The following is a 16,238-nucleotide window of genomic DNA, read 5'->3' as shown; positions in this document are numbered from 1 at the left end:
TGTTTATTCCATGTAGTAGAAATTTTGATTATTGCAAATAAGACACGTAGGTAAGACGCAAAAACAACCAAGTGGAATTTTGCACGCGTCACGTTCCCCTTATCATGAGACTCGTAATTTTATTCGATCCAACGCGATAACAGGATTTGCAATAAAAGGCAAGCGATTAATTTTGATAAGACCATTAGTCATCGTGTACATATTACGTCCAAGGAATTTGAGTTACTTGCATAATGAGATGTTTAGGGAATTTGTTCGGTAACTAGACCTAGTGATATTTATTTCTAGTGAAGATCAGTAGAATTTTACACTAGTGTATAAGTTTTCGATTTAATACATCGATTTATCCATAATGTAAACAACTTCCAATAATTTCAGCCCAAATTTGACTGACTTTCTAATAAAAAATATAACATTGATCGTGTTTTTCACTTAAATATCAAAAATATGACCAATCTAGTTGGAAAATATTTGGAGAACATATCACTTTCGATAAAACTACTTTTATTCATAATCTATATGCTAATTTTATGCGTTTTACGCATTTGATGTATTTCTTATTAAGTTTCTGATATTATCTTCAATTTGTTTTAAATGAGAAATCCATTGTTTTAATTTCTCGTGTTATAGTAGCTCGGTTTAGGAACTGTATATATACCACAGTTTTGTAACTAGCATTAATGACGTGAAAAACGAGGTTAGAAATGCTTTCGATTTATTAAACGTGAAAAATTATACATTTCTCATGCTCGACAGAGTGGAATGTATACAGTACGTGTATGCATATATATTTCAATTAAAAGTAAAAGTACCGTGGAATGTGAAGCATTTCAGTGTTTGGTCGTAGTTATACGGTACTTATTTTTCTCTCGCGGTCTTAATACAAGCGCATCGTTGCTGCAATCTTTTGTATTTTATTTGTTTCTCTTTCATTGTTAAACTATTATCTACAGCATAAGTCTTTCATTGAAAAATACTTTTCAATATTCAATGCAGTGAATCGAACATAAAGAAATTCGATTTCTATAATTTTGTTTAACATTATACCAATGCTGTCTTTTTCCAGTTAAACGCGTTATTACAATGCCGTTTAAGTTTCATTTGAAGAAAAGTCGACAATATAATGTGGTCTCCAAAAATCAATATGTGATCTGCATAGAACTGTTGGATACCACCTCCATAGAATGCACACTGAGTATTGATAGCCTTGGTCAGGAGTGTTTGGACAATGTGACTCAACGTTTAGGATTAGGACAGCCTGAATTCTTTGGTCTACGTTATATTTCCAGGCATGATTCTCCATCTCCAAGATGGGTTGACATGGACAAACCATTGAAAAAACAATTGGAAAAAGAAGCCAAAAATTTCAGTCTATATTTGAGGGTCATGTACTATGTTACTGATGTGCAACTCATTCAAGATGAAATGACAAGGTATGTAATATCTTAAATATTTCTATATCATCCAACTATTACCATTTATTTCTTTAACATCGTGTTTTTAGGTATCATTATTATCTTCAATTGAAAAGCGATGTTTTGGAAAGTAGATTTCAGTGCAATTCTAGGCAAGCAACTCTTTTAGCAAGTTACTTGATGCAAGCAGAATTTGGTAACTATGATGCAGAACGACATACAATGGAGTGCTTGCAACAATGTACACTATTTCCCAAGGTAATTAAAGAGAGCTACCAATAAAAGAATTATTAGATACGTCTTATTTGATTCTTACTTCATTTTATTATTCAGGATGTTATTCAAGCAGATCCTGGAGGACCAGATTCTCTTTTGCATACTGCTGTATGTCAATACAAGAATCTGGTTGGTGTTACTCAACCTGCAGCAGAAGAACTATACATTTCTATTGTTATGCAGTTAGAAGGATATGGAAATGAAACATTTTCTACTAAGGTATTCACATTGATCCTATAATTTGTATAGTTTTTAACACAACAACATGATTGAGGACTTTGACTTACAGGACAGTGGAAATAATGAAGTGATACTAGGAATATCTGTCAATGGGATTATGGTCATCTATCCTAACACACAGACAACACAGTTCTATAGGTATTTATTTCGTAAAAATATATTACATACTGAATTAGCAACTATAGTGGAGATTTATATATGCTTCAGATGGAAAGATATAAGCAATGTGATCAATCACAAAAAGACGTTTAGAATAGAATGTCAAGCCGAAGGCGAGGAGCCAAAGCAATTCATATTTACCGAATCGCGCAATGCAAAATATGTGTGGCGTTTATGTATAGCACAGCACACATTTTACATGCAACATCAAGAATCTCGGCCAATGGAGAGATCAACTAATGGTTATTTCGTAAGTATTATTTCATTCAAGCGCGACATTGCGCCAAGAGCACGTCAAAGTAAAATCTCTGTATCGTATTTTAGGACAGCGACACGAACGATTCGGGAGATCATGCGGTATCGGTAAATTTGGATAACAGAAATGCAGAAGGTCACACAAGATGGACTAGTTACAATGATCTCTCAACGTCACCATATCCCGTTGTATCCGTGTCGTCTACGGACATCAACAACTTACGTGCCTTACTTCCGTCCTATAGACCAGCACCTGATTATGAAACTGCTGTCCAAATGAAATATAATAACGGAGGAAATCCACCTCAGCCTTATTACGCTAATCAATCCACGATTGTGGGAGCAGATATTTCGTGCCTTCTTGGTAACGTAGTCAATCGTAGTAGATATTGAAGTTACGAATTAAGAGTTCTATCATCAAAGACCATACGAGATGAGAAACATAATCGTCCCGAGTATTATAAATGTTTCTAAGAAGCAGTATTTTCTAATAATTATTCACATACAGAGACACCTTCATGAGAAATAACAGAAAATCCTACATTCTGGATTAACACTTTACTGACCGCTAGCGGTTCAACAGCATACGTACGCCCGACCGGCAGCTCAGGCGCAGATTCTCCCTAGCGCCGGCTCTGTTTCGGTTTAGACTCTCCAAACCATTCTTTTCGTTCATCGCGAACGGTAAGTTTTTCAAATTAGTATAAAACTGTGGGAGTTTACAAAGCAATGCGACTAGCTCAATCGAGCAAGGTGCCTTAGTACTAAATAACAAATTACTGCTCAAATAATGAGAAAGATGGTCGGCAACAAAAAGCCGATTAATAAACTATCGGTCGGTAAAGTGTTAATGGTTAAGACTGACACGCACAATTTTACAAATTATTTGTTCTTTCACTCTATAATTAAAACATATTATTTTTAAATATTAATATCTTGCGTAGCGCAGTATCAGTATGTTCACAAATAATTCCCTTTATTATAGATAGGAAAGTGATCTTTCTGATTATATCAGTTTTTTGACATAAACATTGTTATAATTTATAGCATATAGTAATGTATAGAGTGTCATATAAGAGCTAGATAACATCATATTGTAAATAAATGGTAATCTTATTTTTTTCTAATCAATATGTTAAATAAAATAAGATATATTTATTATTATAACCAAAATAAAGTTCACTGATATACGTTAATCTATGAACCGATTGAATTTATTAAATAAATATGTCAACAAATATTCTATAGAAATAGATTATATATAGATTATGTAAAGGTGACAAATACTAACAAAGACATATTTTAATCTATTGAGGCCACATTATCGTATTTGTAATATGTAATTCTGGGCCATGGATAAAATGACTATTATCACTTTTTATCTTCTTAGTGGTATAATATCAACAAATTAAATACAATTTCGATAGATTAATAACAATTATATACTTACATAACACAGTAATAAATAATTTCTTCATTCAGTCTTTTCATCAAGTCCATTTTTCTCAGCATCACTAATGGCCTTCAATAGAGATATTGGATCAGGTTTGTTCGCAGTAGCAAATACTTTCACACCAGCATGGACTAGTGCCTGCCCAGTCACAGGTCCAATGGCAACTGCTTTTATATTGTTAATATCGTATAATTTCTTTTTCAATAGAGCTACTATATGTTCTACTATCGATGGACTAAAGAAAACAAATATTTTGGGCATATTGTCCATGAATTTTAATAAATCATGTTCCAAAGTTTCACTGGGCAGAGTTCTATAAACAATTATTCTATGAACTTCTATGTCATTTTCATTGAGGGTTTTTTCAATTGTTTCTCGCCCTATCTCGCTACAAGGATATAGTAAGGGCTTTGATTCCTTTGGAACAGAAGCCACTAACAATTCAGCTAATTCTTTGGCATTGCCAGCTTCTTTACCAAAACAGTTATCTGAACTTAAATGAGTTTTAACAAAAGATTCGGTTGCTGGTCCTACACAATATACTGGCAAAATTCTCCAGGGGTGTAGAATGTTATCGTCTTCCTTTGCAGAAAGTTTCATTGCCTCTGCAGCACGTTGGCTTGTTAATATCAACCCTATGAATGCATAGAAGAAGACAATGAGATGAATGAAGATAAGTCGTTTATAAAAGGCACTAAATCATATACAATATTACTACCATAGTATGAAGACGATGACAGAAGGCATGCCCTGAGCTCCGATATATTCACGAATTCGAAACGTAAAGTAGGCAAACAGTCGCACGAATAACCTGCCGTTTTCAACGTTTTTACGTAAGCCTCTTGCGAATCATTCTTTTCAGACAAGCCACGACATAAAATTATTTTTTCGTAACGCGGTGCCATATTTGCGAATTTTCCCTTCGTCACGCGCTAGGAAACGTAATTGTCGCACACCGATCATTCAAACGGAAATAAACGTTCATAATTATTTCGACGTATCAACGGAAACGGACGCAAGTAATTACACGACGTATCGACGGATATTCAAGGATACTCATTGGCAAAAATACGAGACAATTCGTTTGGATTATTTTGAAAAAACGACTAATAAATTACGCGCCAAAACAGCAATTCGTATCCCGGCACGGCAGCCATTTTGGTTAGTGTAGTACGATCGTCCGCCACCAGAAGCTAAATTTGCTTTTGATTATCGAAACTGCTGTTACTTTCGATAATCGAATTTTCAAATAAACGAGTAAGTTGAGTTGACAATACGCTAACGCGTTAAAAGTGATATCTTTGGCGAAGGAAAGACAGGATCGGAATTGATTTCATTGTCACTTTTATTGAAACACTCTTTAGGGTACACAAGCTATCCTAGATAAGCATTAAGGAAAGTATAAAAAAAAACATTGAACAACTGCTTACGAAATCACAAAGTGGATGTCTGTTCTTACGATCGATAAACGTATCATTCGAACGCGTGCATTCGAAGGCACAACGATCCTCGACCCTTACGCATCGAGTATTTCGCCATGAAAACACGAATCGTATGATGAAAACCGACGTGCCGCCTTGTGATGCTGAAACATCGTTTTACGTGAATCAGGCGCAACATGAGGACGCGGACAATGATACACCCAATGCCCTGTAAAGAACTAGACTTAACGAAGAAAGGACACGAGGAAAGAAGGACAAAGTTATGTATAGGATAAAATATGGATATTATATCATATAAGATGATCGAGTGGGAAAAAAAGGAAAAAAGTAGGGAGTTTTACGCGCTAAACACTGGCAGCATTGCAATCTGTTCTCCTGGCAAAATCTCGGCGAACGTCGATATACGAAATATTCGTTTTCGGTTTACGAACGATTATAGCGCACAGAGTTCCATCGTAAAGGGGACCGAGTGCCTTCTTACTCGGATTCATTACGCAAAATAGAATGTTTATCATGAGAATCCAGAATCTTCTTAACATTACAACTAGTGAAACTTATGTTACAGAGAACTGTGACAACTATTATGACAGATTAAAACGTATTCTTATTATGAAACTATTTTTCAAATCAGCATTTGAATCGAATTCTCTTCCGGTTCTATCTTGCCTTTCCTCCGAAATCGAGAGGAAAATGGTCACTCTTAGCGGGATATTCGAATCGTATAAATGCACAACTCTTATCTCGCTTGATTCTTTGAATATTCACGAGCTCTATCATCATTATTATTTGTTCAAATATTTATAACTACGCTCGTCTCGTCGACATGGTTCGTTGGTTACTTCCGCTCGTAAAATTTCATCGATGAAAAAAAGAATAAGAGTAAAAGGAAAATTTTTTAAAGAAACATTGTAAAAAGCCTAGCCTAACCTAGATTACGCTTAAGATCTACTTAAATAATAATCACAAATGTGAGACCAAGGTCCAGAGCGCGCAGTCTGGCCAGGACCATTAACCGACAGGCGGTCTCGATACCTGATTTCCGATAAAGAATTTGTTAAACAGTTCCTTTACGCAATCTCGGGTGTCACAGGCCTTCGTCGACTTTGTTCGAAACGCTGAACGCAGAAATGAATGTAAATTGAAGAAAAAAATTGTAAAACCAATCGATTACCCGTCCGAATTTTTACTCGATAATTATCCCAGACTAAAAAAATGAGAGTCGGAAGGGTACTTCGTTAATATTTCACTGTTCTGTGAGTAACAGGTAGAATATTCGTCGAACCTCGAACCGGAGCTGTGACAAATGACTGGTGATTTGTCAAACTCTCGTTCGTTCGAAAGGTGAACAACGTCTGTCAGAAAGAAGTTTTCTTTTAATGAGAAAGAAAGGAGGGGAAAAAAAAGATCAGAATTCATTAAGCCTCTGTCCAGTGAGTCGACGACTATCGTCACGGAATCTTCCGGTACCGGGAACCATTGAAATAAAAAAAAAAAAAAAAAAAAAAACAAAAGAATATGTAGAAATAAATGCCTAGCAATTAACTCGAAGACACTCCGATAGTGAAATATTATGCAACTTACATACTTAATTGGCCTTAAACGTAAACAGTAAAGTGTAAAGTTATGACTTAAGTACAACCACAAGAAGTTAGTCATTATTATGGCATTCATAATCCTTAACTACGCTCCCTATTAGATTAACTAACGGCGCGTGTTAACGTAAATCTCTCTGCTAATCGTGTGCCTGATGATTTTTCGCAATCTCCGCATCGCGAGAAGCGCTTCCGTAATCGACCACCTCATCCTCTACCGCCTACTACATTCGCTATTTTTTGTTCCCTTCCTTTAGAGGCGATCTCGTAATTTCATAAAACCATCCTCGGATACTGTTTTCATTGATCGTTCTGGATCCAATCGATTATTCTTCTCGTTTCGAAGACGACGCAGCTCTTATTTCTCCACGAATTATCTCTCGGTAATTTCTCGAGATCTCTGTAATTACAAAAGTCGCTCAAACTTTGGTAGAGCGAGTTTCCTAAATCGTACGCCGAGTCTCTTCACGTTTACACGTTAAAAACAGGACTCGAAAGACCAATCAGATTTTCATCTATCTTGTTCCTCTAGATTACAATTTGTTCTTTTTTTTTCTTTTTTCTATAAAATCGTTCCCTGAGTCTTCTCGATCTTCAACCTTGTTTCCTATTGTTACTTAATTAAGTATGTCAGATATTCAGATTTATTCTACTCTAAAGCTACAGAGATCTTGCTGCTAGATCGCGAGTCGTGAGCGCCGTCTTTCGAGTACCATTTCCGGTTCCTTCAGGTCATCCAGTTAGCGTCGTCACAGCCTCGTCTTCGAGATGAAAGTTGAATGCAAATCTTCGATTGATAATCGCAGAAAGCACGCGGTATTCTGTTGCGATACTTCCTCTTTTCTCGTTCTAACCGTTTCTCGCGGTTCGATGCGAGAATGATTCAAAAGGTTAGGTTTTCGAATGGCTGTCGCGGCTGCGAGGAATTAAAAAAAAAAAAAAAGAAAAAAAGGGACAAATGGTGGGATCATCGACGGACTCTGAATCCGTCCCTCCATCGTTGCTTGAGCTCTGGCTACGAGTTTTGATTAATCGAAGACATCGGAGATCCTTGACGTCCCATCCGGACCGCTCTTTGCCTTCTTCAGCCCTTCGTCGGTTCGAATCTGAAATCAAAAACTGATACGTTAATCGAGTCGTGTTGATTTATCGATTATTCGTATAGAAAGCAAGTTTAGTAGGATAAAATTGGAAAGATGTTCTTTCTGGTGAATAATGTAGAAATAATAATCTACTTTAGTACGAAAATATTATTATTTATTACCCCCGTCGAGAAAATGAACTTTCTTACATCTAATCTCGCTCTCGTTTGTCCCTTTCTCTTTCCGTCTTAACAGGAATGGTGTCAGGATAGACCGATAGACGGATGGTAGATCGGCAAAGAGCCGTGTCCAAGAGCATGAAGATCTCAGCTACCACCACGTGCTGGTTTCCCGTGGTAATCGTGGAAAAGGAGAACGATCCCTGGCGGTCGAACGAGCAGCCCCGATAATCGACCCTTCGAGCGTACCAATAATTTGACGTAATTTAATAAACGCGACCCTGGCGTTCGTCGTACGTGCGCCGGGTCGCGCGACTATCATTACCGACAGTTTGATCGTATCTGGTCAGTGCGTAATGACGATGCACCTAGTCCACCGTCAGTGCACCAGTGCTCGATCATCGGTCATGCAAATTGCCGATGCAGAATGCAGGCCTGCCCTCCGCGATACTGACCATCTTCTCTCTTTTACGTGGGAAACAATGTATCGTGGCGCATACAGGAGAATCCAAGGGATTTCTCGATTCGTTGATGATTCGTGACTTGGAAACGGGGCTAAGATCACAGATAGATATTCCTTCAGAGGAGTGTCTAATCTGTCGAAAATTTCCAAAAGCTGGAACAGGTTGTAAAAACGGGGTAGTTTCAGAGAAACATCAAGATATTTTGTACGAAGTTACATTTCCTTTAAATTCAGATATTTTGATGTCTAATCTGTCGAAAATTTCCAAAAGCTGGAACGAGTTGTAAAAAAGGGGTAGTTTCAGAGAAACATCAAGATATTCTGTATGTTACGTCGGCCGACTCTCTACCTGGACGGGGCCTTGCATCGCACATGGCAGCCATGTGTCTGCACCTCCTTACGGCATACTCTAAAGAATCTCAAGGACCGACCATAAATCTTAGAAAATCTCAACAAAGTTTCTCAGGTCAAACAAGGATCTTTTCAACGAAAGTAATTTCTAAGATCTCTGGTTGGTGTCCGGAAAACACTTAAAATTAGTTATTTGCACACGTGCGATGCTTCCCACTACCAACCTTCTATCGAGGGCGGCTAAGACCCCTCCTGGTCCACCAACAATCGTAATAGCCAATAGAAACAACGTCTATTTCCCTCACTTTCCTGACCAAAAAACTGTCATTAACGAATCCGATGATCCCATGCGTTAGACACACCCTGTCCTAGCTCTCCTCTGACACAGCATCGTCACTCTCAGGGTAGTCCGTTTTCATCGTCCGAACAGTCAGTAAGTCTACCACGGTTCTACCTAACCCCAATCAATTCATTTGCAAAGTCTAACTATCGCATCGAGACATATCGTCAAATCGGGTCCTATCTCTGTAACGCATAATCTATACTCATCGTCAAATCCCTGTAACGCTCATAATATTGTAATCCATTGTTGAATATATCACATTAACCTGTTAACACAGTGTTAATTTCAATTAACCACCCCTGTTATCCTAACCGAAACACGGGGAACGACTATTTCGCGGCGTCGATTAGCCTAATCGTAGCGAGAATTTACGCCTCTCGCTGACGCGTTTTCCTCGCGACCGCGTCTCTCCGCGAACGGTCGTAACACTGTACGAAGTTACATTTCCTTTAAATTCAGATGTTCTGATGTCTAATCTGTCGAAAATTTCCAAAAGCTGGAACGAGTTGTAAAAAAGGTGTAGTTTCAGAGAAACATCAAGATATTTTGTACGAAGTTACATTTCCTTTAAATTCAGATGTTCTGATGTCTAATCTGTCGAAAATTTCCAAAAGCTGGAACGAGTTGTAAAAAAGGTGTAGTTTTAGAGGAACATCAAGATATTCTGTACGAAGTTACATTTCCTTTAAATTCAGATGTTCGCTATATTTTCGTTTAGTCAGAGGAGACACGAAGGCACTCGAGCTCATCCGAGTTTTCGAGGCTGGCGTTCATTTCCTGCCGCCACTCGTATATTCCCGCTACCGCCACGGCCACAGGCTGCGCGTTCGTAATTTCCTTCGGTGCCATAATAAACGGCCAGACGAACACACCAGCCATCCTGTGCTCGCGTTCTCTTATACATATACACGCATCTTGAAGATGGTTAGCGGCGCTTTACGCTCCGTTTGAAATTCAATTGAAACATCAAGAATTTCAGTGGCGGTTTGCAGTGTTAAAACGACCGCTTTATTATTCGCGGAGGACGTGCGGCGACCCGTGCGGGATAGGTCATGATCGAATAAGTAATGAAATACGTCGATTCCATCGTACAAGTGGATCGTTATCAAGATGATTCATGAGAAAGATGACAGGGGGAAGGTAAAGAGGGCAGAAAATGCCAGAGTTTACAGCTGTTCCAGACGTTTACCTAACGACTAATAATATCTAAGAATATCCGAGCGTTTTATACAATTGGTAATTAAAATTTCACGACGATTTATTATCGCCGCAAAATAATACCGGTGGCGTAATAACGTGCTTCTAATAATGGTAAATGGCGCCCACAGGCTTCCACTCGCTCGATTACCTGAATATTCCTAATCTCTGTCTATATTTATCCTTTTTATCAATTTCTTATTATCGAAGTAAGAAAAGAGAAAAGTAAGTGCATAAAATATATTTTGAAACGCAGCTTTCTTCTTGGCTTTACTTCGGTTGGGCGAATGCTTCAGCACGCCCTCACGCGTTCCATCTAGCCTGTTGCGTTCAACGTCCCCCCAGACGGAGGATTCACGGCGAAGAGTTACGAGCCTTCAGACTGATTATTATTAAGCCCCGAAGATTTAAAGCACCGCTTTGTATACCTGGCTAGCGCGGCGAACGAAATTCATTTAGCGATCGAACAACTGCGACGCGCTCGACGTTTTAATCAATCAAACGGGTCGATAGCTTCTCCTCTCCTTCTTCTCTCCTCACATGGCCCTCGCCTCAGTTCTCCGTTATCTTTCGAACTTAGTCCTTTCATTCAACGAAGTTTCAAACGATTCGAAAAGCAACTTGTTAGAAAAGATTCGTTCCTTTGACGGAATAGAAATCAAATTGTCTTTCGACTCGGATTTTTCATGTTTCCATCAACAGACATGTTTCATCCATCTGAGGTTTGAGCACGAAGCTTAAACAACGATTATCTTCGACAAACTGAAGCGATAAATCTTATCAGCGAAAGCACATCGGTGATTGTCTACCATCGATAGAAGAAGATGAAACAACTAATAGAGCGGTGTATGGACGTACGCGCGGAAAAAAGGAGCAAGACAAAGGATGCAAGGGATTCAAGGTCGCGTTTGTGAAACGGCAATCGAACGAATCGATAAATCTCCAGGCGACTATCGATACCGCGAGCCCGCCCCTATGTACAATGTTGTCATTGCGCGGTGCGGCATATTTGCAAATTATTTATCACTCGACGGTACGTAGCAATTACTACGAGAGCCTCAGCTGAGGTATTTCATTCGACGATAATCGTGCGAAATTCGCGTTCGACGACGGTCGAGGCTTTCGCGTCGCTATTAATAATCGTAAACGATCATTAATTTTGCGCCTGATGTTAAATCGAAAATGTGATTTTTCCTTTTTCTTTCTCTTTTTTCCCCTCCTTTTATTTGCATCGAAAGCAGGCAAGAGGCAAATTGAAACGCGAGAGGAATCTCTGCGTAAGATCGATTCTAAATATAGACCGCATATTTTATTTTTTATTCGAGTTAAACGCAAATCGTATTGCGTCGTTACCGTACCGTAACCGGACGCTAAAGAATAGGGTGAACAACGATAAACTGGAAGATGTAACTTCGTTTGCGAAGTGCGACGAATGATACGTGAAACAGTTTGAAGAATTTCAAAGGGTTAAAGAAAGTTTCAGCTACTCTTCCAAGAATCCTTTTCAACAGGATATTTTCGTCGAGAGCGAAAAGAAGTTGGCTTTTGCAGCTTTTGCAGTCTCCTTCGTGGCGTCGTATCGCGTAGAGTGAATGACACGACACGAGTCGCCGCGCATGGTACGCCATACGTCGGAACAAAAACCCTTCTGCCGTTGTTCCATCGTGCGTGGCCGCACAATGACCGCGCATGTATTTATTTTTCGGCGACTATGTGTGACCATCGGATTCAACCAAAAGAAAATTATACCTCGCAAGTTCGAAAAAAGGAAATATTACAAATTGGTACGAGTTTCAGAATAGTCTAATCTCTCGCTTCGATCGTTCTATCGTCTTCGAAGCTATAAATATTAGCACGCCGATAAAATATTAATATTTTCGTAGCTTACTAACGCATCGTATTATGAATTGTTGAAGAACGATTTTTAAGCGTCGACGAAAATTCCTCGTGTTAGAAGCGACGTTTGCTCGGTGCACGTGTACTTTTCGCAAAGGCCGGTGCCGCGGTCCGGCCGTCGGTGTGCAGAGGTCACCGACCCGGACCCCTTCGCCGGCCCAGGATTCGCTAAGGAGGCCCAAGCTGGGCCAAACTTTCGGTAATGAACCCATTGTTGTACCTGCCACCGTTTATCATGTTGAAGTCGCGTGAAACTTCTTTCGCTGAAAGAACTTCGTCGAACCAAGCCACTATATTCGATTCAAACACGCTATGCAGTTATTTCGTGGAAAAAGCATGGAAAATGAAAAATTTGTAAGCTGTTGCAACCGAGACGGTAGGATTCTTAAGCCTTCGTCTTTGGGACGCGACGTCCTCGAAACATTTTACGATAATTTTTTAAGTTACAGTAGAATAGTCGTTTGAGAGGGGAAACGTTTGAAAGGTTGGAAAACAAAGAATGGTTACAGTGGCCCGTTTCCGTGCGGACAGCTGCGACCAGGTACTTACAGCAGGCTTCATAAAGGAGGACCTTTATTGGCAGTCGACGTCGCTTCGTCGCGTGGCTACAAAAAAGCCTCGCTGCAATCCAGCCGCAAAAAAATTCGCTCTCGCTATTGTCCCAGTGCTGAAATGCCCTTACACTCGCGTATGAATATGACTATGATGATACCCGTAGCAGCGTGGGTCGCTTTGTTCCTCCTCCTCGCTCTTTCCTACCCCGCAGTGGCGTAGGATTCGCCAGGATCCGTATGTTACACGAAAATCGAACGCAGCTGACGCTTTTCCCTTTTATCGAATTTTAATTACTTCCTTTCTGCTATTATATGCCGACAGTCGTGCCACGAAGCAATGGGAAGGTTTAACGTTTAACGACAATAATCGTAGTGACGGCTGTAAAATTTTATGGTAATCGTGAATGCTATTGTTCACAATTTTCTTACGAAGAAATATCTTCCTTTAATACCATATTCAAGAATGGTTGAACAATACGAGAACTTGGAATTTCAAATGATTACTCGACGATGAGAAATTTAAAAAATTCAAGGAATATCGTATTTTACAAACAGCGATATCAAACTTATACAAATATAAAGTTCCAAAAAAAAAAAAAAAAAAAACCCAAGAGCTTGGCACTCAAAATTTCTTTGATAGAGACAAATTTCAGAGCCTGCTACAGGCTCGAAATAGCCCGAAGCGGAGGATGCTCAAATTCCAGACAGGCAAATGTCGGCCAGTGAAATTTGCACGTCCCATCGTTGGGGAGTAACGCTTCAAGAACGATTCGCGGTTCAACGACCGATCGTTTGCGAAGCCCTTCAAAGCCTGGCAGCCAGTCGGACGTCATATCTCAGCCGCGATCGTCTCGAAGGAAACACTTCGCTTTGGGATTCGCTTTGCTGCTAACACACAGCTTTCGTCTCTCTTTTCCAGCAACTCCGCGTTCCTCTTACTTTCTTTCTTTTCCTCTTTTTCTCCGTTCGCCAATAACGTCGAAACCCGAGGATATTTTCCACGAGACGTTGTCGGCCCTCGTAAAGATGGGTCTTAACATAATATCGCTTGTGTAAACTGGCGTAAACTAGCGTAAACGAGCGTGACGCGATTGCCAAGCAAAGTGGGTTCTCCCCTACACGATGGTACGCCGCTTCCTCTTCGACGATTTTGGTGAACTGTCGCGCGTGCCACTTCTGACGAACAGTTTTCCTCTGGTGTTCGTAATTAAATAAAAATAAAAAATCAGCCAATTGACAAATTTGTCAAACGGTATTTCACAGTTCCAAGTCTCAGCTTTCTGGAAAAGCTCCAGCGGTAGAATTATTCCAAGTTCGCCGGGAAAACGATGATCGAGTCGATTAAGTAAATTCTCTTATCGGTAATCGGAATTTTTCACAAAGTTTTTACATCGTGACCAAGTAGAACGAAGGATGGAGCAACACGGTGAGAATATTCCGCACTTGCGGCGTCTAGCTGGTGGAACGAGTCAGCTCGTGGCCACGGCCTTGTTTCCCGATCAGAGGTCATACAGGAAGTCCTTTTGCAGAGTTCATACCCATAAGTTACTTGAGCGGCCTTTGTCGCCGTCTCATGTACCGTTCTCAACCATGTTATGCTACTCAGCCGTACTAATACGAGAATCTTAGTTAAATCTTGGCCGCTTATCGAGAATGAAATTCGTGGGAAGAGCGTAGCCTGGCGAGACTCGGGGCACGTGAAAGGGAAAAATCGAGCTGTAAAGCCTTTCTTTCCTGTTCGATTGTTCGATACGTTTGGAGTTAACGTGCGTATACTTGGTGAAAGAATTCTAAAGCTGACGCCGCTTTAAAATTTTATTATCTTTACTCTTCCACGATTGCATCTATTTGCTGCTTGGAAATTTTTATTCGCGAAAATTCCAATATTTGTCATGTACGGAAAATAGACGCATCGCCATAGCTCACTGCGATACGACCAATAAATTCAAATGATAAGGGTAGCGAATACGACGCGAAGCCGCGTAACGGTACGTAAGGCGCGAGTCTAGAGATGTTTCAAAGGGACATTCAAACTAGATTCAGTTTGTCGAAGGGAGAAAATGTAACAACAAATAGCAGGGAACGAATGAGCCAACTGCATGACACGTGCACGTAGGCGAGCAGCCAGCTATTTTCCGATGCACACGTAGATCGTACCTTCCTTCCTTCGTTGCACGCGCTGCACAAAGCGCATTGTTAGCAATCGGCCGACCCAGATCGCTTCGCTCCATTCGGCTTGACCGTGGTCGACCGGAAAAGAACTCCGAATTCTGCGAACTCCGATCTAACCTCCAAATCTTGTAAAGCTAGTTTTATCGCGATGGCAATGTCACGAGGAGATCCTGACACACTTGTTTAAAATACAAATTTGTCAATTTAATTTCTTTCCTGTTCGATAAAATTTTGGAAAATTTAGATAGGAAAGATGGACGAGGTTTGGATCAGCGATTGAACGTGCAGCTTTGAAACACCCTGTATGCAGATACATCACACTTATCACGCGCAAGCAGGCATCATTCCTCTTCGTCTCCTTTTTAGGATACCGCAATTTTATCCTGTCATCGTCTTATTGGATAGATTCTTCTTTTTTATCCTTTTTTGCACAATCAAGAAACCCTATGTCATAATCTTTTTCCTTTCGTGACAGATGCTGACAAAATACAAATCTCGAATCAGCCTCGAGTCGAAACAAACGACGACCGAGCGTAAAACAAATCTCTATGATAATCCAAAATACGATCAAGTAACCCGACAGTTTCCTAAATTACATCTGCCTACATGGTACAGTTTGTTTCTCGCGTAGCTTCCTTCATGAATATCCATTCTCTTGGAACGATGGTTTATCGGGAGAAGCATGACGAGCCAGAAGGTGAACGTTGCCAACGATGAAAATCGTTACGTACAGGTTGCACAGCTTGGCAATTGCATAGACGGGATTTTCGCGCGTACTTGATGCGGTGGGTAATTATTATCGGAGCGGATCGCGCTCGGTATCGATCGGTATTAATTGGCCGCGCACTTTCACTCGGTGACCTTTATAATCGGCCGGCCGCAATAGACGCTCGGCACAATTTATCATTGTCGCCCGGAGAAAACTTAATTGGTGCCGATGCAACGTATACCCCTAATTGATTTCCAGCCATCACGCATCGTTCTCTAGCCCTCTGGTTGCGCAACCAGCTCCGTGATCTTCCGTGATTTCCGCAGGTGTTGCGGTCAACGTCTGTTTCGCAGCAACAGGTACGAGCAGCGTACGTCGAATCTTCGACGGAGATATCGTGGCTACAGAAAGTATTTGCCTATCGTCCGAATGCATCCTGATCCCAATGTAAAAAATCGGT

At 40.2% G+C, this 16,238-nt stretch overlaps 3 protein-coding genes across 7 annotated transcripts in view; 1 reads left to right on the top strand and 2 right to left on the bottom strand.

Moving 5' to 3' along the window:
• Window positions 1–188: 188 nt before the first annotated feature.
• Window positions 189–3,541, top strand: Pez (protein tyrosine phosphatase non-receptor pez). 4 transcript variants are annotated; one of them, XM_072012567.1, is made up of 7 exons: window positions 189–258; window positions 1,067–1,433; window positions 1,505–1,673; window positions 1,749–1,910; window positions 1,981–2,069; window positions 2,139–2,340; window positions 2,415–3,541. In XM_072012567.1, exons 1-7 carry the CDS (start codon window positions 234–236, stop codon window positions 2,736–2,738), a joined length of 1,338 nt encoding a protein of 445 aa, XP_071868668.1. In that variant the 5' UTR covers window positions 189–233; the 3' UTR covers window positions 2,739–3,541. The 4 variants fall into 4 exon arrangements, with proteins under 4 accessions (XP_071868668.1, XP_071868671.1, XP_071868670.1 ...); XM_072012570.1 differs by lacking the exon at window positions 189–258 and adding an exon at window positions 315–697; XM_072012569.1 differs by lacking the exon at window positions 189–258 and adding an exon at window positions 315–771.
• Window positions 3,542–3,720: 179 nt separating this feature from the next.
• Window positions 3,721–4,978, bottom strand: Uros1 (Uroporphyrinogen III synthase 1). Its single transcript, XM_072012604.1, has 2 exons — window positions 4,517–4,978; window positions 3,721–4,433 (listed from the first exon to the last, which is right to left on the bottom strand). Exons 1-2 carry the CDS (start codon window positions 4,701–4,703, stop codon window positions 3,820–3,822), a joined length of 801 nt encoding a protein of 266 aa, XP_071868705.1. The 5' UTR covers window positions 4,704–4,978; the 3' UTR covers window positions 3,721–3,819.
• A 147-nt stretch (window positions 4,979–5,125) lies between these two features.
• The window catches only part of Sano (CABIT domain-containing protein serrano), a 139,272-nt gene continuing 128,159 nt past the window's right edge, over window positions 5,126–16,238 (bottom strand). For both annotated transcript variants that reach the window (XM_072012539.1, XM_072012540.1), the window contains exon 5: window positions 5,126–7,938. The gene's annotated coding sequence lies outside the window, so the exon portion shown is untranslated. The remainder of the gene's footprint in view (window positions 7,939–16,238) is intronic.

This window comes from Bombus fervidus, chromosome 11 (assembly GCF_041682495.2).
Source record: "Bombus fervidus isolate BK054 chromosome 11, iyBomFerv1, whole genome shotgun sequence".
Classification (NCBI taxonomy): Eukaryota; Metazoa; Arthropoda; class Insecta; order Hymenoptera; family Apidae; genus Bombus; species Bombus fervidus.
This window is presented reverse-complemented; position numbering and strand designations above follow the sequence as displayed.

What these genes read in the sequence shown, in the direction of transcription:
- Pez (XM_072012567.1), top strand. Translation starts at nt 234, where the DNA reads ATGAGATGTTTAGGGAATTTGTTCG. An exon ending in AATGTACACTATTTCCCAAG is followed by an intron (nt 1,674 to 1,748) that starts GTAATTAAAGAG and finishes TTTATTATTCAG; the next exon opens with GATGTTATTCAAGCAGATCC. An exon ending in CAGACAACACAGTTCTATAG is followed by an intron (nt 2,070 to 2,138) that starts GTATTTATTTCG and finishes TATATGCTTCAG; the next exon opens with ATGGAAAGATATAAGCAATG.
- Uros1 (XM_072012604.1), bottom strand. Translation starts at nt 4,703, where the DNA reads ATGGCACCGCGTTACGAAAAAATAATTTTATGTCGTGGCTTGTCTGAA. An exon ending in GTCATCGTCTTCATACTATG is followed by an intron (nt 4,434 to 4,516) that starts GTAGTAATATTG and finishes ATGCATTCATAG; the next exon opens with GGTTGATATTAACAAGCCAA.